The sequence below is a fragment of the Oncorhynchus mykiss genome, chromosome 8, assembly GCF_057628025.1.
Source record: "Oncorhynchus mykiss isolate SJ-2025 chromosome 8, ASM5762802v1, whole genome shotgun sequence".
Taxonomy (NCBI): Eukaryota; Metazoa; Chordata; class Actinopteri; order Salmoniformes; family Salmonidae; genus Oncorhynchus; species Oncorhynchus mykiss.
This window is the reverse complement of record NC_143029.1, coordinates 20662101-20687412: the sequence shown is the minus strand read 5'-3', so window position 1 is coordinate 20687412 and position 25312 is coordinate 20662101. Positions and strand designations below refer to the sequence as shown.

The following is a 25312-nucleotide window of genomic DNA, read 5'->3' as shown; positions in this document are numbered from 1 at the left end:
GTCTCTGTCTATCCTTTAATTCGGTGTGGAATGACTTAATACAGTTTCTATGGATGTCTAACACAGATAACCAGTGTGTGGTGTCTGTGGTTGGTTTACACAGAAAGGGAGTCTGTAAATTATAAAAACAAATGCAGGGTGACAAAATAAATTGCGACATCAGGGAAGGCACTGACTGCCTGTAGAATGAATTTGTTGGCTGAGGGAGGTGGGTGTGCTGAGCGCTGTCTTTCCTTGCGGCTGATGGCAGCAGCGGAGGGAGGGGTGGGGACAGGTTGTGTGTGGCTTTAATTGATAGCTTAATCACAGAGCTCTGTCTCTGTAGAACCTGGTGAAATCACACTTCTCTACCTCTGGAGGCTGCGTGCTGCGGTGTGTTATCTCTGAAGACAACATCAGTTGTCCACCTAGACCAGGGGTCTCCAACATGTTCTAGCATGAGAGCTACTTTTAAATAATGTAACATGTTGCAAGCATATTTTTTTTTAGCTCATTCTTTTCTTCTCTACTCTCCTGCAACTCTTCCCTGGGTCCTTGGTGCACTACTTTCTCTTGTACAGTATGTTTTCTGTCAATATACCTGGTCAAATAATGGTAATAAACAAGTCTAAGGGGGAGCTCTATAAAATCGTTTTTATATTTTCCCAAATTATGTTTTCTCTTTTTATTTTCCTGGTTTTATTATTATTTTTAAATACTCGCAAAATTACAATTGTTCATAGAGAAAAAACGGAATTGGATGTTCTGAGTCCATGTCTGCTTAAATCACATCAGAAGAAAATGTTTTTTAGATCTGGAAGATTTTTTGGACTGTAATTTGGACTTAAATGCGCATCTAACGCTTTAATTGTGCATCTAGCAAGTGAGGAATGGTTTTGGGAAATGTATTTCTGTCGACCCACAAGACGGTTATCACATCTACTGCCTACGCACGGAATTATATAAAAACCGGGGCAATATTGCTGGAAATTAATTGTGTTAGGTTTGGCTTTTTAAGCCAATAGTGGCAGTAGTTGGGAGATTGTGGTGTCTGATACTTGTGAGATGTGTTTGACAGTTTGCTGTGGAAAACATAAATGTTATGTACTTTCTGAATTGTTTGGTGAGCTACTCATACATTATATATTCAAAAGAAAGTGGACACAACTTCAAATTAGTGGATTTGGCTATTTTAGCCACACCCGTTGCTGACAGGTGTATACATTTTAGCATACAACCATACAATCTCCATACACAAACATTTGCAGTAGAATGGTCTTACTGAAGAGCTCAGTGACATTCAATGTGGCACTGTCATAGGATGCCACCTTTCCAACGAGACAGTTCATCAAATTTCTGCCCTGCTAGAGTTGCCCCGGTCAACTGTAAGTGCTCTTATTGTGAAGTGGAAACGTCTAGGAGCAACAACAGCTCAGCCGCGAAGTGTTAGGTCACACAAGCTCACAGAACTGGACTGCAGAAGCGAGTAGCGCATAAAAATGATCTGTTCTTGGTTGCAACACTCACTACCAAGTTCCATACTGCCTCTGGAACCAACGTCAGCACAATAACTGTTAATCGGGAGCTTTTTAAAATGGGTTTCCATGGCCGAGCAGTGGCACACAAGCCTAAGATCACCATGCGCAATGCCAAGCGTCGGCAGAAGTGGTATAAAACTTGCTGCCATTGGAGTCTGAGCAGTGGAAACACGCTCTCTGGAGTGATGAATCGCGCTTCGCAATCTGGCAGTCCAATGGACAAAAATACAGAAATGGTTGGTTGAGATCATTGTGGAAGAACTTGACTGGCCTGCACAGATCCCTGACCTCCACCACATCGAACACCTCTGGGATGAATTGGAACGCAGACTGCGAGGCAGGCCTAATCACCCAACATCAGTGCCCGACCTCACTAATGCTCTTGTGGCTGAATGGAGCAATGTTCCTACATGTAGTGGAAAGACTTCCTAGAAGAGTGGAGGCTGTTATAGCAGCAAAGGGGGACTTTCTCCATATTAAGGCCCATGATTTTAGAATGAGATGTTCGACGAGCAGGTGTCCACATACTGTTGGTCATGTAGTGTATGTAGCTGCGAGCTACTGGTAGCTCGAGATCGACCTGTTTAAGACCCCTGACCTAGAGGGATCTTGTTATTGTCATCAGGTAGCATCAGATTGCAGACTGTTCCTTGGCTTTCAAATCCAATTGAGTCGCTGACTCATCTGTCTCGGGGTCAGGATAGGGACTGTTACGGCTCCAGTTTCCTCCATGTTCACGTGTCTGTCATGCCAAATGCATTTCAGGTATTAAACCTGTTTTAAAGCATTTGCTGTTGGCTCTTTTGGCCTCAAATGCTCTAACACTTCTGGTGTTCTGGTTTCTAAGCTTTTCCAGTGATCTAAAAACATTATACAACTCAAGGAGTTGCAGGCCTTCCATGCTTTATGTTCTAAGGATCTAATGAACACTGAAACAGTGGGAAAATAAGCCTAGTTACTCTACCAAAACTTGTCCAGTTATTGATCTATGTCACGGGTCTTCAACCTTTTCTTGCCCAGGGGCCCCCTCCCAGGCAAACCGGCAACCCATGGACCCACATCATATGTTAGCAAAACATTTCCTGTCTTATCACCAAGTGAATGATAGCTAGAAAGGTAACTCCAAACATATTTTCACTAAGAGCAGCTGTTTAGCTGGTTAAACAAAGAATAGTTAGCAAAAATGTATGTCCAAGTCAAAAAAGCTTACCTGCTGCCAGCGGCACTTGCCTCGCTGGTAGCCCATTCGCCGGTGCTTAATCAAAGCCTATGTCAGATACTCTAGTGAGTGTAACTGGCTACAATGTGTGTAATTGGCTCAATATTGGGAGTTGAAAAATAAAGTTGACATCATTAGAAAGAAGAGATTCTACTCTTACTGTCGGAACGTATATCATTCAATATTTATTTATTTGGTTGTTTTTAGTGATAGTCATAAAACCATTGAAATAATAAAACATATAAATCCATTCTCCCCTTCCCTGCAGGACTTCAGCGGACCCCTAAGGGGCCAGGGACCCCTGGTTGAATAACCCTGGTGTAAGTGTTCTGTCTCAACCGATGTGGGGTTGAAGAATACCTACTAGCTCCTCAGTCCTGTCCTACAGTATCTATTCTTTCCCTCTTTTTTTGAGGACTTCTCATAGCTGGTTTGCCTGTAATGATTCAAACTCATTGTTTTTAAAGTCTTAATGTCATTATGATTACAAACGCCTGCATGTCTTCCAGTCTCATGAATAGGCTGTGTGCTCTTGTCTTCATTGATGTGATGCTGTCTGCAGAGGGATGGAATTATGACTATCACTCCAGTTCAATCCCTCACCATGTCTTGAGTGCAAAAAATACACTATTTTAAAAAGCCTACTTTAAATGGCTAATTATTCACATGGCTGTCCTTATCATTGCTTTCTGAATGTTCGTGTGTTGTGTCGTTTTTTTTACACATCCATGTGTCTAGTTAGGAACAACACATTGTTTTACTTTTAACACAATCACTGTGTTGGCACATTTAACACAACATGTGTGGTCCCTAACTAGACTGATGAGCACTATCATTGTTGAGCCATGTATTGTCTACTTCAATCAAAATCAAATGTATTTATAAAGCCCTTCTTACATCAGCTGATGTCACAAAGTGCTGTAGAGAAACCCAGTCTAAAACCCCAAACAGCAAGCAATGCACATGTAGAAGTACAGTGGCTAGAAAAAAACTCCCTAGAAAGGCCAGAACCTAGGAAGAGACCTAGAGAGGGACCAGGCTATGAGGGGTGGCCAGTTCTCTACTGGCTGTGCCGGGTGGAGATTATAACAGAACATGGCCAAGATGTTCAAATGTTCATAGATGACCAGCAGGGTCAAATAATAATCACAGTGGTTGTGGAGGGTGAAACAGGTCAGCACCTCAGGAGTAAATGTCAGTTGGCTTTTCATAGCCGATCATTCAGAGAATCTCTACCGCTCCTGCTGTCTCTAGAGAGTTGATAACAGCAGGTCTGGGACAGGTAGTACGTGCAGTGAACAGGTCAGGGTTCCATAGCCGGAGGCAGAACAGTTGAAACTGGAGCAGCAGCACGACCTGGTGGACTGGGGACAGCAAGGAGTCATCAGGCCAGGTAGACCTGAGGCATGGTCCTAGGGCTCAGGTCCTCCGGGAGAGAGAAAGAAAAAAAGAGAGAGCAAATTAGAGAGAGCATACTTAAATTCACACAGGACACCGGATAAGACAGGAGAAATACTCCAGATATAACAGACTGACCCTAGCCCCCTCGACACATCAACTATTGCAGCATCAATTCTGGAGGCTGAGACAGGAAGGGTCGGGAGACACTGTGGCCCTGCCCGACGATACCCCCGGACAGGGCCAAACAGGCAGGATATACTTCTAACTCAGGGACATGTTTCCTATTGGTTGATGACAACATATCATTACTTCCTATTTTCTTTGATTAAGGGACTCGCTATATCTGTGTCCCTGTTTTTATGCTGTAGAGGGAACGCCTTAGTCTAACTGTGTTCAGTAGAGAGGCCTCAATACATCTCATGAGAGGCTGGTAAGTTGTTGTCTGCCAGTCAGTCTTGGCATGATTGCAATGTTCTGACCCTTTGATAGGCCAGAATTCAGGAAGCATGTTATCCTACATTCTAGATCTGGTGTGATGCATGTCTTTGTCCCTCGCACTGACTCATACACGCTTTGTTTGATATGGTCTGACCTGTCCAGAGCTTGATGATGTACCACTGGCTTGTCAGCTCTGTCAGAGAATATGAAGACTTTCCTCTCAGTACAGCTCACTGTATTGCAGGTGTTGCCAGGCACATTGTTATTCACTTGGCTTTTGCATGGATACAGAATAGTAATCCCTTAGTATGTGTTAGTCATAATAGGATGATATGACTATCACACTGACTAACACTGGTAGGACAGGTGCCTGATTTACCCCCAAAAAGGTATCAACCCGACACTGATCTTCTGTTGTATCTGTAGCTTCCAGTCAGGATCACAACATTTCATGAGCATAGATCAAGTGTGACATAACATAAGGAGTTGTGGATGGCACCACCACAGGTAGTATCCATTGTGTTGCTTCTTGCTGCCCATTGTGGTGTTACCAGCCTTATCATGTGTAGCTCCTCTACTAAAGTTGGTTCCACCGGCTCAGGCTGAACGCTAAGGGCAGGTGTGTGTGTGTTGGTTCTTCTAACCTTGTGGGCACCTAAAATCCCCAACTGTCCCCATAAGGATAGTAAAACAAAGAAAATGATCCTGTGTGGGGACATTTCCCACGTCCCCATGAGGACAAAGGTTATTTTAAGTTTAAGGGTTAGGATTATAGTTAGGGTTACGGGTTAGGGAAAATAGGATTTTAAATATAAATTAATTTTAGGTCCCCATGATTTGTTGGTTCTATCCTTGTGGGGACCTAAAATCCCCAAATGTCCTTAAGTTTATTTTAAGCTTAGGGGTTACAATTAGGGTAAGGGGTTCCAATTTGGGTTATGGTATGGGTTTGGGTTAGAGTTAGGGGAAATGGGATAATATAACGTAACGTGTGTGTGCATTTGTGCGTCCGCGCACGAAAGAGAGCTCTACCTCAGGACCAACGTTGTAGTCTGAGGACAGAAGCGTTCTGCCTGATGAAGTTAGTCTGCACCTCTGATCATCAGTGAAATCAGAACTAAAATTAGACCTAATAAAGGGATGAGAACACACTCCTGGAGAACGCTCATTCATTTCTCTGTGAGGCTGTGGTGGACTACAGTTTCTCCTCTGTTTGGTTCTGGCTCTGAAGCAGCAGGACAGTTATACTAGGTGTACACATACACACACCACTTGACCACAGATGTTATGCCCTGGTGTAATCCAGGGGCACTGCTCTTGGAGGGCAGAAGGGAAGGGAGATGTTAGTGTATATATTTTTCACATCGTGCCACAGCTCCAGTGTCCCTGCTGTGTTGGCTGTCAGGGCCACTGTCCTTTGGCCTGGTTGATGGGTGTAGAGGTGGGCTCAGGGTTTTCCTATGGGACTCCTTCACACCCTCATCACTGGGCACTACACAGGTGGCAACTCTCTTACTGACCGTCTCATCAGTGTCACAGCTGAGATAGTTCTAAGCCTGTGAGCTTGTCTGTGCAGCTTTAGAAGACTTCCCAGTGCAAGTCACAACAAAAACTGTCCTTACATTCACTTCCTTTTATTTACACACACAGTAGATATATCATGCTGGTGCCCACACACAGTATAATGGACTAGACATATTATTAGAAGAACATGTCCCATGTTTAGTTAATATGGGTTCTTTTGTCTAGTTAATTGGTCTTGTGTGGCTCAGTTGGTAGGGCATGGTGCTTGCAATGCCAGGGTTGTGGGTTCGATTCCCATGGGGGACCAGTTCAAAAATGTATGCACTCACATCTGTAAGTTGCTCTGGATAAGAGGGTCTGCTAAATGACTGAAATGGAGGTTGGTTGAGTTGGCTGATGTCATGGTTCTGAGAAAGAACAATGTGTGTTATTGATATCTTACTTGCACTGGGACTGCTCTTTCTAGAAAAGTCTTCAATCAGCTACCTCAAAAAAACATTCTGCTTGTTGTCACTTTAGGCCTACGTACTTCTGATCACCAACCTCTGATGCGATAACATATGTGAGCTCATTGGACAACAATAGCTGAGCTGCTGTTGTGCTGTGTTGAGCAACCCCGAGAGCAGAACAGAGTGCACAGCCTGGGCCTGAGGAGAGTACACTGTAAACCATTTTGTGTTGTTTTTACAGGTTACTGTAAAAAAGGTAAAAAAAAGGTACATTATATTATGTATTGTATGGTATCCAATAGTGTTACTGGAATCTTTTTTGCCTTTGTTTTTATGGTAACTTACAGGCAACTGGCTGCCCGTAAGTTATTGTAAAACAACTGTAATCTTATTATGGCAATTGTAACAAAATGAATTAATGAATGGATAAATTAATACAAAATTAATTGAAGAGTGATGGGGTTTGTATTGTACAGTATTTTACCGTAATTGCATGGCAGTGGTGCAATCAGGTTGGCTGCTAGTTATTGTGTTTACATATGAATACCACTTTGGGAGCCTTTGTTAAGGCCTCTAGAAGTGAAAGTGATTTAAAATACCTAATGTTGTGTTTCCTATCACTGGCACTTCTTGAGGCCTTAACAAAGGCATCCAAGCTGGAAGTGACTAAAGGGCAAAACAGACCAAAGGACAATGCAAATACTCAACCATTAAAGGTTTGAGACTTGCTGCCACTCCAATCTGTTCCCTATACACATTTAATTGTTAGGGCACAACTACCACATATCAGTTAAATTAGTGCAGCATTCTATCTAAAGTGTGGCACAAATGTAGTCTCTTAACACGGCACACCTCAAATTATGTTAATGAGCCAGAAACAACAGTACCATGCAACCATTTACGGTATGATTTAACATTTACGCCTAAGATCATTCAGACTGCATTGTCATTTACGTCAATTTTCTGTAAATATTTAATATGGTACTTTACTGTTAGTTTTATTATATAATACTGTCAAAACAACTCTAATGTTTTATAGTGCAGGAACAGGGTCCATAGGGCCGGGGGGCAGGCTGTCATAGTGAAAAGAGTCTGCTGGGCATTACCCCAGAGCTGTGCTGCATCACTCTCTAGTCTACTGCATGGACATGTACTACAGGCCCAGCCAGGAGGGGATTACTCAGCTCAGATCAGCAGCAATGTGCTAATCCGGGGCCTACCCGTCTGTCTGCACCATGCCCTGTGAGGAGCACCCTGGAGGGGACCCACTGTGCCTGGAGCAAGGGTGTCCTGGAGCTCTACATGGGAGGGGGAGAAGTGATGGTGGGGTGTACTCATGAGGCTAATGCTAAGACTCCCACTGAGGTGTACTGGGCTCTTTTTCCTCTGTAGTTATCCACTGTTGTCGTAGTGTTATGACTATGGGGTGGCAGATAGCTTAGCGGTTAACAGTGTTGGGCCAGGAACTGAAGTGTTGCTGGTTTGAATCCGTGAGTCGGCTAGGTGAAAAAAATCTGTTGATGTGCCCTTGAGCAAGGCACTTAACCCTAATAGCTCCTGCAAGTTGCTCTAGATACGGGCGTCTGCAAAATGACTAAAATGACTAGCGAAGTCACTCGTGGTTCATGGAAGCCTTCCAAGGCACATTCTCTCACACACCACAGTTATCTCTTATAGGGGGATTAGGGTAACAACAGATCGTACCGCTCAACTTCTGGTAAATAACTTTTCCTTGTACAGTACCACCCGGGAAATGTATGTTCCGTACTGTATGTACTGTACACTGTAGTATTTGCTTGTGTATTCTGTTTACCCTTCACCTACATAACACACATGCAATCCAGTAGCGAAATGTATCGACAATATTTTATTACCGGATCTAGGGCCAATGGCATTGTGTTTGTATGCAACTTACGACCACTGTCTTATTATTTGTTTATCCTAATTTGTCATAAAGCATTCACATCTCTCTCAATTGATCCCTGTGTCATGTCTATGTGTCCCCCAGGTCAGGGTGGGCAGAGCGGACATCGTGTGCCCCATCACAGAGTGCAGTGGTTACCTGGAGGAGAGCCTGGTGGTGTCCCACCTGGGCAGTGAGGAAGTGGCCAAATACAAATACTTCCTGGAGCTGAGCCAGATTGACTCTAGCACCAAACCCTGTCCCCAGTGCAGCCAGTTCACCTCGCTGAAAGGACACACCCCCAGCAGGGCAGAGCACAAATACAAGGTGAGAGAGAGGGCCTGTACTGTTCTGAGATCAGATATTATACAGCATGACTGAGGACAAGTACAAGGTGAGTACAGGGCCTCTGCTGTTTGTAATTCTTGGGAAAATGTTTAGGTTTCTTGAATCATGGACAAAGTGCTTTTTCATGTATCATTAATGAGGGAGGTTTTAGTCCATGCAGGCACTTCAGTTCTTCTCACCAAATCTATGCCTCTTATACGCCATGCCTCTATCTAGCCAATCACATGTCTATGCCTCTGCAGATCCAGTGCACAAAGTGCCAGTTTGTGTGGTGCTTCAAATGCCACGCCCCCTGGCACGAGGGCCTGAAGTGCCGGGACTACAGGAAAGGGGACAAGCTGCTGCGTCATTGGGCCAGCATCATCGAGCACGGCCAGAGGAACGCCCAGAAGTGCCCCCACTGCAAGGTGGGTGACAGAGCCAGGAGAGTGGAGAAAAATAGCAAACCTTGCTAGTTAACATAGCTACTGGAAGAAGATTGTGGTTGACAGTTCTGCAGCCAAAACGATGATATAGGAGGCCTTCTCACATGGTCCTAAAGGGTGTTTGCTTGATTAGGCAGGTGGAGACAGGGCCGTCTGTTCTCTCCAGCGTTGTATGTCAACAACATAAGATGAAAAAGATGTGCTTTTCAGTAGTTCTACAGCCATGACAGTGTCCTCTGTGTGTTTTTCTCTAAGAGGAGAGAGAGAGAGAAAGAGAGTGTCAGAGGTCTTTTCCCCCCCTAGTCCACTTGTAACAATGGCTGGAAATGAAGCATTCTATGAAGTCATAAGACTGAGTCCTGGGCAGAAAGTCAATACCAAATTAGATTTAGTATGCCACGTCAGCTCTTTGTTTCATACACAGTGAGAGGCCTTTTAGAAAGCAACAGCAACAAGCACAGTACTGCTAATTCGTTTTGGTATTGGAAGGAACTTTCACTGAGGTGTTGGCTGCTAGCTGGCTGTCTGTCCATGGCAGCACTCTCCTCTCAATGCAATGTCAGTCAGCATGAGTCAGGTAGAGGAGTTGAGTGATGCTCAGATATCAGGACAAAATGTTCCATTCTTTTCCCTTGATTTGGAACCAAACCAAAATACTTTCTATTCTGGAAATACCTGCGCTGAGCTGACTGATAATCTAGTAATTGATACATATAGTTAATAATTTGTTCAGAAATTAGGGTCCCTCTTTAAATGAACAGCGACTTATAAAAGCTTTATAGAGCATCCATGATGTCATGTCGCTCTCTCCAGATCCACATTCAGAGGACGGAGGGCTGCGATCACATGAACTGCACCCAGTGCAGCACCAACTTCTGCTACCGCTGTGGGGAGAAGTACCGCCACCTGCGATTCTTCGGGGATCACACATCCAACCTCAGCGTGTTCGGCTGCAAGTACCGCTACCTTCCTGAGAAGCCCCACCTCCGCCGGCTGGTCCGGGGGTCCGTGTGTGGTGAGTCTGCCCAGCCTCAGCCCGTGACCCAGAGGCCCTTAAACATTTTGGGATTCCGATTACATTTCATGGTTAATATTATTAGACAAGCAAGCAATCAGTACCCTCTGACAATATGACAACTATGTTTAGACTAGGCCCTTAAGGCCTGATTTAAAAAGATGCTCTGATTAGCAGCTGTAGTTTTACAGTCCTTCTGCCTCCCTTTTAATTCAGTCGTTACACTGCCCATGACTTTCCTATTTGGTCTCTGTGGTCAGACTCAGAAAGATACATACGCGGGGGCGACGAATAAACTTCAATTACCATGTGGGTGGCCTTTCATCTTCTTAATCAGTTCACACAATAATGAAGATGATCAAAACAGCATATACTAGCTTGATGCTGCAGACATGACTTGTTCACAACCCATTTTCACAATACGTCTAGTGCCTATGCTAAAAATTGCATTGTGCATTGCAGTGCATTGTAATTTCTCACAGCTCTGAAGTCAGAACTATAACGGTAAACTGTAGCTGCCAACACAGTGGATGATTTGCATGCCCCTTATCAGCAGAACTTCCTTATCTGAGATGACCCATGTCTTTGTGACCCTGCCTGCGGTGTGTGAATAGTGAACAGCTCAACTGAGAGGTTCAGTAGTTCTCCGATAGGTGCTCTGACTGCAGCTCTGTATCTGTTGTTCCCTCAGGGCCTTGTGTAGTGACATGCAGGGCCTCAGCTGTTGCTCCCCGAGTGGGGTTAGCTAAAGTTAGTCAGATACCAGCATGGTGCCAATGGAAACATCTGACACACACTGACGGTGGGATAATGTGTCCCTCAAAGGGTCTACAAAACCCCCTCTACCTCCCATTAAAACACTCCACTGCCTGCTCCCATTCTCATGTTTTAACAGCCTTGCCAATGAAAACAAACATGAGAATTATCTAAACCGTAGTCCCATAACTCGCTACTGGCTGTTTTGATTTAGGTTGGGTGTACTGTAATTCCGCAGGACCTCTGATAAACTGTTGAAAATGTGAATGTGCCAAGGTGCTATTCCAAACTGCCCTGTCCTCCCCATGCATTTTCATGCATGTAATTGTCCTGACTCCTTATCCATATCTGTGTTGTCTCTTCTGTCTCCCTCCCATTCCAGTGAGTAAAGTGGTGGTGGCCCCTGTTGTCATAGTCCTGGTGGTGGTTGTCGGAGCAGTATCCATGGTCATAGGTAAGCATTGTTACATCCTTTTTAACATTAAACGGCTACTATTACCTACTGTTTTAATCCTGCTCTTTTAATCCCTAGATAACAACATGAAACATTACATAACCACTGGTGCTTTAGAGAATCTGAAATGTGTTACTTTCCCTTGGTTCAGGTATGTAGTGTGACTCCGCTTGTTCAGTGGCTGTGGTCTGCTGGAGAGGGCCATCTGTGTTTTGGTGTGAATTGATAGAAGCAGCTAAGTGTCTGCTTGTCCACTTCAGATAGCACTGCTACACTGGGCGATGGGAGGATGACACACTGGTATAAAGCTGTTGACAGACACTTGATAATCCCGCTCACAACTGATCTTTACTGTTGTGTATCCGTATTACAAAGGTAATGTGTTACTAGTGCGAACAACAGAACAGTATTGAGATTATTAAAGTATTTCCTTGATCGATCACCAATACTGTGAACACTTCCTTGCGAGAGGTGTCACTTCAGTCATTTCCCTGAGCTTAGATCCCATTCCATATTAACCTGCCTGTTCTCTCCTACTCTGCTCTCTCCTCAGGACTCGTGGCTTTTCCTATCTTCTACATCTGTAAGAAGAGACGGCAGCGCACCCAGGGTACTGGCCGTTGGCACTGAGCTGAGGACCATGGCAGTGTGGTCAGGACCCTGCTCCAGATACGAAGCCCAGGGAGGGGACACATGGATTTGGGGGGAGGTGGGAGGGTTGGTCTCCATTCACAGCCTGAGAAGAGCAATGCTTTCCAGTGGCCTTCTCTCTCTACTGCATGTTTACCACAACACTGTATGTGGCTCCTCCTCCAGCCTGTGGATCTAACGGCTCACAGAGCAGTCTACTCCTGTTCCGCCCAACTTACCTCCACAGTGTCTGGGCTCCTATAGCATGGCTAGTGAAACAGAAACACATTGGGTAGAATGGGAAAGAGTTACTGAAGACGTGTGGGTGAGTCTATCACCATTCTTTTGCGGACCCTGAGCACCTGCATATTTATGACATTATCAGGGATTTTATTGTGGTGCGTACATACAGGTAACTACCAAAATGAAGGAAAAACTTGAGTAAATGTGGGATACAAAGTGCAGTGCATTCAGAAAGTTTTCAGACGCCCTTTTCCAATGTTTTGTTACGTTACAGCCTTATTGTATTTTTTCCCCATCAATCTACACACAATACCCCATAATGACACAGCAAAATGCTTGCAAATGTATAAATAAATAACAACGTATACGTTATTTACATAAGTATTCAGACCCTTTGCTCTGAGACTCAAAATTGAGCTCAGATGCATCCTGTTTCCATTGATCACCCGGTGGTCACTCTGACAGAGCTCCAGTGTTCGTCTGTGGAGATGGGAGAACCTTCTAGAAGAAGAACCTTCTGCAGCACTCCACCAATCAGGCCTTTACGGAAAAGTGGCCAGACGGAAGCCACTCCTCAGTAAAAGGCACGTGACAGCCCGCTTGGAGTTTGCCAAAAGCCACCTAAAGGACTTTCAGACCATGAGAAACAACATTCTCTGGTCTGATAAAACCAAGATGGAACTATTTGACCTGGCATTTCTGGAAGAAACCTGGCATCATACCTATGATGAAGCATGGTGGTGGCAGCATCATGCTGTGGGGATGTTTTTCAGCGTCAGGGACTGGGAGACTAGTCAGGATTGAGAGAAATATGAATCGAGCAAAGTACAGAGAGATCCTTGATGAAAACCTGCTCCAGAGCGCTCAGGACCTCAGACTGGGGCGAAGGTTCACCTTCCAACAGGACAACAACCCTAAGCACACAGCCAAGACAATTGCAGGAGTGGCTTTGGGACAAGTCTCTGAATGTCCTTGAGTGGCCCAGCCTGAAAATAGCTGTGCAGCGATGCTCCCGATCCAACCTTACAGAGCTTGAGAGGATCTGCAGAGAAGAATGGGAGAAACTCCCCAAATACAGGTGTGCCAAGCTTGTAGCGTCATACCCAAGAACACTCAATCGCTGCCAAAGATGCTTCAACAAAGTACTGAGTAAAGGGTCTGAATACTTATGTAAATGTGATATTTCATGGCACATTTCATACCTCTTTTTGCTGTCCTTATGGGGTATTGTGTGTAGATTGATGAGGTGGAAAATACTATTTAATCTATAACGTAACATAACTAAATGTTGAAAAAGTCAGGGGCCTGAATACCTTCTGAATGCACTGTATATAGAAACCAGGTGCTTCCACACAGGTTTGTGCTGAACAAATTAGAGCTTTTTGAAGTTGGTTTGGTTTCTGTTCGGTTTTTGAAAAATAATCACTGTTTTCTATTTAGATTTGTGTGGGTTTTGTGAGGGTTGAATGCAGTAACACAACCTTTATTCGACCATCCTTTATTCACATTACTATAATACAATATTTCAGTTGTTGTGTATAAAGATTCTGGTCATTATAGTTCATTAGCATGCTTTCTGCACTTAAAAATGATGAATTTTGACCTGTGGAAAACTACACCTGTCTATAACGTCCCAGAGTTCATGCTTGATTTGCGCATTGAGCTTGCAGAAAGAAAAAAAAACTAAATGAAATTCAAATAATTGAACCGATTTTCGGTCAATTAGTTGTCTAAAAAACGAAAATAAACAGAAATGTCAGCTAATCGCCCAGAACTAACACAAGTGTGGTTCCTGAGTTAATTAAGCAATTAACATCCCTTCATGCTTAGGGTAAAAAAAAAGCCCAGTGCACAATATTTTGGCTACCATGGCTAGAAGAAGAGATCTTTGTGACCTTGAAAGAGGCTCTTTAAGGAGCATAGGGGGTTTAAAGGGTGTGTGTGTGTGTGTGTGTGTCAGTCAGTCACCAGATCTCAACCTTATTGAACACTTATGGGACATTTTGAAGCGACACCTGAGACAGCGTTTTCCACCAAATTATGGAATTTATTGTGGAAAAATGGTGTCGCCCAACGCCCTATTCAGACTCTATGTTGGCGGTTCCTTTATTTCGGCAGTTACCTGTAGATAGTTACACACAACAAGCAATTGATTTGTACATTTTTTATGACCAATCCCAAACTGCCCTGTAAGTGGTGCTTGTGTTTTAGTGAGATTCAAGGTTCCATTCCATACACATACACACGTTCAGCCACGTCCATCCCTGCCAACCCCAGAGTGCTGTGCCCATACAGACTGGTATTTGCATCGTCAACAAAATACATTTGTTTTTTCCATGTTGGAAACAATCCAATGGGGACAGCACTGTTGAAATAACTGCTGTTTCATGCCCAGTAATGATATGTGTTTGTTTTGAAAATGTACATTTGACAAATTTTCTGCCTCCTTCAATGGTCAATATCAGATGTCTGCTGTGAGAATATATCTAAAAACCCATTAAATTTAAACATAGATATATATGGAGGACAGACAGAGAGATGTACAGTAAGATCCATGATAGAGAAGTCATGGTTTTGTTATTTACTTTGAGGAGCCTATTTAAGGAACTCACTTTCAAGCTCAACTAGATGCATGAAACAATCACCTTCCCATAGTCGTCCATTATTTAAATCTAGTTGGAATTGTCATACAGTACATGCTATATGTTTATGAATGTGTCTATGAAGTTCATATTAGTCATGTCAGGAGTTTCTGTTCACATCAAATGTATAAGCCCGGTGTCTTGATATCATTAATAATAAACCATAGTCCATTCTCAATTTGAATTTGAAACACTGATTACAATAGGGCATGTTTAGTTAAGCTTTCTCTCAAATTCAATTTGGGCACAACATCAGTAAAAAAAAAATGTGTAATTGTTTGTATCACAGCTGATAATCAAATGTCTCTTAGACTTTTTTCCAGTGGCCTTTGATTTAAGTACCCTTTTGAAAGGCACACAATGGACCTGGATCTGTGCCAGTGAATAGTGGATTCTCTGCAGCTTTAAAGGTTGTAACTTGGCAACAGTGGGCCTGTCCACCTCCCCCTATCTACCCAATCTTCTCACCGTGGCCACTGTATTCATCAGACATTCAGACACTGCATTGATTCATGTGTTATTAATAACACATAATATGGTGAGGATGATGATGGAGATGGATGAAAGCTTGGTTACTACTTCACTCTAGTTACTGTGACGACTTCAGTTACCACAATGTCAAAGGTCATGAACAGAATTTGAAATCTATGAGGCTTTTGTAATTGTTCTCAGGGAGCATTGTGTTCACGTTCTCCACTGCTGTCTTTCCCTGCATGCCCCTTTAGCTCCAACTGTGCTACATGATCAAAGCCTGACACACAAATGGTTTGTTTTTGTTTTTTAATGATTTTAAAGATAGAGTTTGCCAGATACCAGGTATGATATCACCATTGTTCTCATCAAGTAATCACCTGGATATAATATATTAAAATGCCATTGTTTGATGACACTTTTAGTGTATACATGTTACCTTTTAACCTGACACATTGAATTGACGTCTGGGCAGGTGGGTGATTCACCTCTGATGTCTGAACTTGCCCAGGGGCTTATCGGCTGGCTGAAGTCCCTATTAAAGCCATTGAGGTGTTGTTACCATAAAGATTACCTGGTGCCTTTACAAAGATTATTGATGTATGCTTGATCTCCATGTTATTCCTGACTTTAAAGAGAATCTCATCTCTGCTCCAAAAAAGGTCTGTAGCTTGCACAACTGAAATGGTCAATTTCTCCTGATCTAGATATACATTATCTAGTAGTTTAAACTAAAGCTACAACAACACAGATAGTAGTATTTCATGTATTGGTTGGTTTATGAAAATCAAATGCACAGATTTGTGTTCTACTTTTGTTTGTGGGTCTTCGATGCTGCTGCACCACTATCTTCTCAGTTGTTGTAATTCATGTTTTGTAGAAAACTAATGTATGTTTTTATCAGATGGAATTGTAGAGTTATTAAACAGTGATGGTTGAAATGCCAAAAACGTATCTCTTCTCCCTGTACTATTCAGCCAAGGAAAACAAATTGATGGCTCAACAAAAAACACTGTCTTGCACTTGCTTTGATGTATAGTTTTTCAAAGAACACTGCCCCTTCCCCTTGTGAACCCCATTCCCTCCATCCACGAGGATGTCCTGTTCAGAAGTTGTTTTTACGGAAACGTTATCACCTTCATTTCCATTAGTGCTTGCCCCCTCTGAGAATAGCCCAGGAGGGTGGCCTACACCACATCAGCAGGGCCAACTGTTATGTTATCTATCCTGTCCAGTGTCCACTCTATCCTCCCTGGGTGGACAGACACAGGATGTGTCCCAAATGGCACTCTCTTCCCTTTATAGTGCACTACTTTTAACCAGGGCCCAATATGCTCTGGTCAAAATAGTGCACTATATAGGGAATATGGGGGCATTTGGGAAGCAAACACAGCTCACTGCTTCCCAACATCATGTGATCTAACTGGGGCCTGCGCTTACTCCTCTGTACATTGCTCTGAGATCACCTGACCTTGCGGCTGTGATGGCCACTGAGAAAGTGAGTCCAGCTGGTTATGGACCCACAGGTCCAGTGGAGTCCTCCTGGGGATGTGAAAGTAGTTACAATAGGGCCTTCAAACAACCAAGTACTGTGGACTCAGATACGCTCCTATGAGCCAGCACAGGGAGCGAGCCCCTGAACGCAGATATGCTTGTTTGACCAGAATGCTGTGTGCTCCCAGCTGGTTCCTTCCTTCCTACCAGGATCATCTGATTTATCGTGTGTGATTTAGAATGATGTGAACAGCTGTGTAAATACACAGGCTCCATATCAAACAAGTTCAAGAAGACAGCACATGATGCAAAAGGTATCATACCGGCTGTATTTCTGTATTTTAAAAGTTATTTATGTTGAAAACTTGAATGCTGACATGCAAAACATTTCTGATAGTATATCAACAATGGACTAATGAAACAAACACCAAAACATTGTTTTGGGGTGGAGTTTTTCTTTAACAGGGCATTATCAAGAGGCTCAGCAGAGCTGACAAAGCTATGAAATATACAACACAATTAATGAGAATTGCCTGTAGTTAGTGGATATTCATCAGCAGTATTACATAGTAATATAGACTCTTGTTGCTGTTCTGGCCAATGCAAAGGCTTCATACCACAATAAGAAACCAATCTGTACCAGACATATTGTAGCTCTGAGTCTGATCTGAATAATTGTTCATCATAATGAAAATTCCACCCATCAGTTGAATATCCTGCCTCCTCCTGTTTCACTCTGTGAAGTGGAGTTGCTGTCTGTCTGGGGGACTGTTTCCTCCTAGTGTGGGGCCGTGCTCCTCTCTCTTTGTACTGGCTGAAACAGACATCCTGTTGACAGAGCTCCTCTGCTACTAATGACAGGATACGGCTTGGCAGAGCTGCAGATTGAGGAACTCGGCTACCAGTACTACCACACTGGTCCCTGGTTTAGCATGCCAGCGTGGGATATGGAAAAACACCCAGTGAATTACAGTATTTCATATGGTGTCTTGATAAGACAAAACAAATACGTAATCTTTCAAATTAATTTGAAATTATATTAATGGAAAGATTACGTCTTAAAAGAGAATTTCACAATTTTACAACTTGATGTTAGATGGTTCTGAAAATAGTCTATGGGCCAGGAGAAACTCTAACTTCAGCTAACTTTAGCCACTGATAGAAAAATATCTATGGAATTGATGGGCATGTGAGCATGTTATGGCCAAATCACCTTTAAGTAAAATCAAACCAAATATGTATTACATTTCAGGTGATTTGGACATACATCTTTTTTACATGCTCACATCATGCCCCCATAACTTCCTTATATTTTTAGCTAGTAATGGCTAAAGTTAGCTAATGTTATAATGGCTGTTTAAAGAAAACTGAACCATGGATTAGTTTCTACTGGCCAATATACTATTTTCAGGGTGAGGAACTATCTAACATCAAGTTGTAAAATAGTGAACTTCTCTTTTAAAATGCAAAACACCTCATGGGTCAAAAGAGCAACTGCTGCATACAAGAAGTGTTGCTGGATGCTTTTTTTTAACCTTTATTTAACTATGCAAGTCAGTTAAGAACACATTCTTATTTTCATTGACAGCCTAGGAACAGTGCTTGTTCAGGGGAAGAACGACAGCAAAGGGAGCGAGCCCCTAAACGCAGATATGCTTGTTTGACCAGAATGCTGTGTGCTCCCAGCTGGTTCCTTCCTTCCTACCAGGATCATCTGATTTATTGTGTGTGATTTAGAATGATGTGAACAGCTGTGTAAATACACAGGCTCCATATCAAACAAGTTCAAGAAGACAGCACATGATGCAAAAGGTATCATACCGGCTGTATTTCTGTATTTTAAAAGTTATTTATGTTGAAAACCTTGTCAGCTTGGGGATTTGAACTTGCAACCTTCCGGTTACTAGTCCAACACTCTAACCACTAGGCTACCCTGCCACCCCATAAAAAGATTAATGATAAAAGAGTTCAGGTTGAACATAACTTGATTTATTAACCCTCACAGCTATCATCCAATCATTGCATCTGACAGACTTATATTTCGAGAGTCTAACTATCTTCTAACAAGTGTTTTGCTTCTTATAAAATGAATACGTTTAGCATCATTTTCAAAATTAAATAAAATGTATCTGTTTGCCTGGCCATAATTGTAAGCAAATACTGTATATCATGGAGTAAGGGATTGATTGTATATGTTAAATCAAATGATATAGTATTATTTATTATTATACTATAACCCAATCATCTGGAGTTAAAGTTACTCAATTTATCTTGTGACAAATGTACTACAAGAGATGTAGTTACCCTACTCTGACAGATGAGGGTGTACTGTACATTGATCAGGGTAGATTCTCAAAGACTAGAATCACAATTTATGAATCAGCAGACATGAATGTCACGCTTTCACTCTACCTGAAACAATGTCAATAATATTTAAGTGTACTAAACTAATAGCATTTATATATACAGTGGGGGAAAAAAGTATTTAGTCAGCCACCAATTGTGCAAGTTCTCCCACTTAAAAAGATGAGAGAGGCCTGTAATTTTCATCATAGGCACACTTCAACTATGACAGAGAAAATGAGAAAAAAAATCCAGAAAATCACATTGTAGGATTTTTAATTTATTTATTTTCAAATATTGGTGGAAAATAAGTAGTTGGTCACCTACAAACAAGCAAGATTTCTGGCTCTCACAGACCTGTAACTTCTTCTTTAAGAGGCTCCTCTGTCCTCCACTCGTTACCTATATTAATGGCACCTGTTTGAACTAGTTATCAAATCAAATCAAATCAAATTTATTTATATAGCCCTTCGTACATCAGCTGATATCTCAAAGTGCTGTACAGAAACCCAGCCTAAAACCCCAAACAGCAAGCAATGCAGGTGTAGAAGCACGGTGGCTAGGAAAAACTCCCTAGAAAGGCCAAAACCTAGGAAGAAACCTAGAGAGGAACCAGGCTATGTGGGGTGGCCAGTCCTCTTCTGGCTGTGCCGGGTGGAGATTATAACAGAACATGGCCAAGATGTTCAAATGTTCATAAATGACCAGCATGGTCCAATAATAATAAGGCAGAACAGTTGAAACTGGAGCAGCAGCACGGCCAGGTGGACTGGGGACAGCAAGGAGTCATCATGTCAGGTAGTCCTGAGGCATGGTCCTAGGGCTCAGGTCCTCCGAGAGAGAGAAAGAAAGAGAGAAAGAGATAATTAGAGAGAGCACACTTAAATAGGAGACACTGTGGCCCCATCCGAGGACACCCCGGACAGGGCCAAACAGGAAGGTTATAACCCCACCCACTTTGCCAAAGCACAGCCCCCACACCACTTGAGGGATATCTTCAACCACCATCTTACTATCCTGAGACAAGTTATCAGTATAAAAGACACCTGTCCACAACCTCAAACAGTCACACTCCAAACTCCACTATGGCCAAGACCAAAGAGCTGTCAAAGGACACCAGAAACAAAATTGTAGACCTGCACCAGACTGAGAAGACTGAATCTGCAATAGGTAAGCAGCTTGGTTTGAAGAAATCAACCGTGGGAGCAATTATTAGGAAATGGAAGACATACAAGACCACTGATAATCTCCCTCGATCTGGGGCTCCACGCAAGATCTCACCCCGTGGGGTCAAAATGATCACAAGAGGGGTGAGCAAAAATCCCAGAACCACACGGGGGGACCTAGTGAATGACCTGCAGAGAGCTGGGACCAAAGTAACAAAGCCTACCATCAGTAACACACTACGCCGCCAGGGACTCAAATCCTGCAGTGCCAGACATGTCCCCCTGCTTAAGCCAGTACATGTCCAGGCCCGTCTGAAGTTTGCTAGAGAGCATTTGGATGATCCAGAAGAAGATTGGGAGAAGGTCATATGGTCAGATGAAACCAAAATATAACTTTTTGGTAAAAACTCAACTTGTCGTGTTTGGAGGACAAAGAATGCTGAGTTGCATCCAAAGAACACCATACCTACTGTGAAGCATGGGGGTGGAAACATCATGCTTTGGGGCTGTTTTTCTACAAAGGTACCAGGACAACTGATTTGTGTAAAGGAAGAATGAATGGGGCCATGTATCGTGAGATTTTGAGTGAAAACCTCCTTCAATGCAAGGGCATTGAAGATGAAACGTGGCTGGGTCTTTCAGCATGACAATGATCCCAAACACACCGCCCGGGCAACGAAGGAGTGGCTTTGTAAGAAGCATTTCAAGGTCCTGGAGTGGCATAGCCAGTAACCAGATCTCAACCTCATAGAAAATCTTTGGAGGGAGTTGAAACTCCGTGTTGCCCAGCAACAGCCCCAAAACATCACTGCTCTAGAGGAGATCTGCATGGAGGAATGGGCCAAAATACCAGCAACAGTGTGTGAAAACCTTGTGAAGACTTACAGAAAACATTTGACCTCTGTCATTGCCAACAAAGGGTATCTAACAAGACAAACTTTTGTTATTGACCAAATACTTATTTTCCACCATAATTTGCAAATAAATTCATAAAAAATCCTACAATGTGATTTTCTGGATTTTTTGTTCTCATTTTGTCTGTCATAGATGAAGTGTACCTATGATGAAAATTACAGGCCTCTCATCTTTTTAAGTGGGAGAACTTGCACAATTGGTGGCTGACTAAATACTTTTTTGCCCCACTGTATATATATACCAGTCAAAAGTTTGGACACACCTACTCATTCAAGGGTTTTTCTGTCATGTACTGTCATGTTGTCTTGTCTCTGTCCTTTCCCTTCACCCTGTCTCCCTCTGCTGGTCGTGTCAGGTTACCTTTTCTCCCCCGCTTTCCCCCAGCTGTCCCTTGTCTCCTCTAACTACCCATTCACCCCGTTCCCCACCTGTTCCCTTTTTCCCTCTGATTAGGTCCCTATATCTCTCTCTGTTTCTGCTCCTGTCCTTGTCGGATTCTTGTTTGTTTGTTTGTGTCATTCATGCCTGAACCAGACCATCGTCGTGTTCCTGTAACCTTGTCCTGTCCTGTCGGAATCTGCCTGTCCGTCTGAGCCTACGTTTTGTTTTGTAATTAAAGATACTCTGTTTTGTTAATTCGCTTTTGGGTCCTCATTCACGCACCGTAACAGAAGAATCCGACCAAGAATGGACCCAGCGACTTCGGATCCTCTCCACTCAGCCGTCGAGATCCAGGGAGCGATGCTAGGCAGACACGAGCAGGAATTGTCTGCTGCTCGACATGCCGTTGAGACCCTGGCCACCCAAGTCTCCAACCTCACAGAACAGGTTCACCATCTCCGCCTCGATCCACCGGCCACTTCCAGGGCTTTCGAATCTCCGGAGCCCAGAATCAATAACCCGCCGTGTTACTCTGGGGAGCCCACTGAATGCCGCTCGTTCCTCACCCAGTGTGATATTGTGTTTTCTCTCCAGCCCAACACTTACGCCAGGAGCACTGCTCGTGTCGCCTACGTCATATCTCTCCTTACTGGACGGGCTCGTGAGTGGGGCACGGCAATCTGGGAGGCAAGGGCTGAGTGTACTAACCAGTATCAGGACTTTAAGGAGGAGATGATACGGGTTTTTGATCGATCTGTTTTTGGGGAGGAGGCTTCCAGGGCCCTGTCTTCCCTATGTCAAGGCAATCGATCCATAACAGACTACTCTATTGAGTTTCGCACTCTTGCTGCCTCCAGTGGCTGGAACGAGCCGGCTTTGCTCGCTCGTCTTCTGGAGGGTCTCCGCGCAGAGGTAAAGGATGAGATTCTCTCCCGGGAGGTTCCTTCCAGCGTGGATTCCTTGATTGAACTCGCTATTCGCATTGAGCGACGGGTTGATCTTCGTCACCGAGCTCGTGGAAAGGAGCTCGCGTTCTCCGTTGCCCCCCTCTCCGCATCACTACCATCTTCCTCTGCCGGCTCGGGAGCTGAGCCTATGCAGCTGGGAGGTATCCGCATCTCGACTAAGGAGAGGGAACGGAGAATCACCAACCGCCTCTGTCTCTATTGCGGTTCTGCTGGTCATTTTGTCACTTCATGTCCAGTAAAAGCCAGAGCTCATCAGTAAGCGGAGGGCTACTGGTGAGCGCTACTACTCCTGTCTCTCCTTCAAGATCCTGCACTACCTTGTCGGTCCATCTACGCTGGACCGGTTCGTCAGCTTCCTGCAGTGCCTTAATAGACTCTGGGGCGGAGGGCTGTTTTATGGACGAGACCTGGGCTCGGGAACATGACATTCCTCTCAGACAGTTAAGGGAGTCCACGGCCTTGTTCGCCCTGGATGGTAGTCCTCTCCCCAGGATTCAGCGTGAGACGCTACCTTTAACCCTCACTGTTTCTGGTAATCATAGCGAAACCATTTCTTTTTTGATTTTTCGTTCACCTTTTACACCTGTTGTTTTGGGCCATCCCTGGCTAGTTTGTCATAATCCTTCCATTAATTGGTCTAGTAATTCTATCCTCTCCTGGAACGTCTCTTGTCATGTGAAATGTTTAATGTCTGCTATCCCTCCTGTTTCCTCTGTTTCTTCTTCACAGGAGGAGCCTGGTGATTTGACAGGGGTGCCGGAGGAATATCACGATCTGCGCACGGTGTTCAGTCGGTCCAGGGCCACCTCTCTTCCTCCACACCGGTCGTATGATTGTAGTATTGATCTCCTTCCGGGAACCACTCCCCCCCGGGGTAGACTATACTCTCTGTCGGCTCCCGAACGTAAGGCTCTCGAGGATTATTTGTCTGTAGCTCTTGACGCCGGTACCATAGTCCCCTCCTCCTCTCCCGCCGGAGCGGGGTTTTTTTTTGTCAAGAAGAAGGACGGGTCTCTGCGCCCCTGCATAGATTATCGAGGGCTGAATGACATAACAGTTAAGAATCGTTATCCGCTTCCTCTTATGTCTTCAGCCTTCGAGATCCTGCAGGGAGCCAGGTTTTTCACTAAGTTGGACCTTCGTAACGCTTACCATCTCGTGCGCATCAGGGAGGGGGACGAGTGGAAGACGGCGTTTAACACTCCGTTAGGGCACTTTGAATACCGGGTTCTTCCTTTCGGCCTCGCTAACGCTCCAGCTGTCTTTCAGGCATTAGTCAATGATGTCCTGAGAGACATGCTGAACATCTTTGTTTTCGTTTACCTTGACGATATCCTGATTTTTTCACCGTCACTCCAGATTCATCTTCAGCACGTTCGACGTGTCCTCCAGCGCCTTTTAGAGAATTGTCTTTTTGTGAAGGCTGAGAAGTGCACTTTTCATGCCTCCTCCGTCACATTTCTCGGTTCTGTTATTTCCGCTGAAGGCATTAAGATGGATCCCGCTAAGGTCCAAGCTGTCATTGATTGGCCCGCTCCTAAGTCACGCGTCGAGCTGCAGCGCTTTCTCGGCTTCGCGAACTTCTATCGTCGTTTCATCCGAAATTTCGGTCAGGTGGCAGCTCCTCTCACAGCCCTTACTTCTGTCAAGACGTGCTTTAAGTGGTCCGTTTCCGCCCAGGGAGCTTTTGATCTCCTCAAGAATCGTTTTACATCCGCTCCTATCCTTGTTACACCTGACGTCTCTAGACAGTTCGTTGTCGAGGTTGACGCGTCAGAGGTGGGCGTGGGAGCCATTCTTTCTCAGCGCTCCCTCTCTGACGACAAGGTCCACCCATGCGCGTATTTTTCTCATCGCCTGTCCCCGTCGGAACGTAACTATGATGTGGGAAACCGCGAACTGCTCGCCATCCGGTTAGCCCTAGGCGAATGGCGACAGTGGTTGGAGGGGGCGACCGTTCCTTTTGTCGTTTGGACTGACCATAGGAACCTTGAGTACATCCGTTCTGCCAAACGACTTAATGCGCGTCAGGCGCGTTGGGCGCTGTTTTTCGCTCGTTTCGAGTTCGTGATTTCTTATCGTCCGGGCTCTAAGAACACCAAGCCTGATGCTTTATCTCGTCTCTTCAGTTCTTCAGTAGCCTCCACTGACCCCGAGGGGATTCTCCCTGAGGGGCGTGTTGTCGGGTTGACTGTCTGGGGAATTGAGAGGCAGGTAAAGCAAGCGCTCACTCACACTCCGTCGCCGCGCGCTTGTCCTAGGAACCTTCTTTTCGTTCCCGTTCCTACTCGTCTGGCCGTTCTTCAGTGGGCTCACTCTGCCAAGTTAGCCGGCCACCCTGGCGTTCGGGGTACGCTTGCTTCCATTCGCCAGCGTTTTTGGTGGCCCACCCGGGAGCATGACACGCGTCGTTTCGTGGCTGCTTGTTCGGTCTGCGCGCAGACTAAGTCCGGTAACTCCCCTCCTGCCGGCCGTCTCAGGCCGCTTCCCATTCCCTCTCGACCGTGGTCTCACATCGCCTTAGATTTTGTCACCGGACTGCCTTCGTCAGCGGGGAAGACTGTTATTCTTACGGTTGTCGATAGGTTCTCTAAGGCGGCTCATTTCATT

At 44.4% G+C, this 25312-nt stretch overlaps 1 protein-coding gene across 1 annotated transcript; it reads left to right on the top strand.

Annotated features, from left to right (window-relative positions):
- Positions 1 to 8499: 8499 nt before the first annotated feature.
- On the top strand, positions 8500 to 16385 carry LOC110529563 (E3 ubiquitin-protein ligase RNF217; the record flags this gene model as incomplete). The annotated part of the gene is made up of 5 exons (XM_090183039.1): positions 8500 to 8778; positions 9042 to 9206; positions 10038 to 10239; positions 11378 to 11449; positions 12003 to 16385. Coding segments are annotated over 5 exons (795 nt in total), but the record flags the coding sequence as incomplete, so codon positions are not given.
- Positions 16386 to 25312: the final 8927 nt, after the last annotated feature.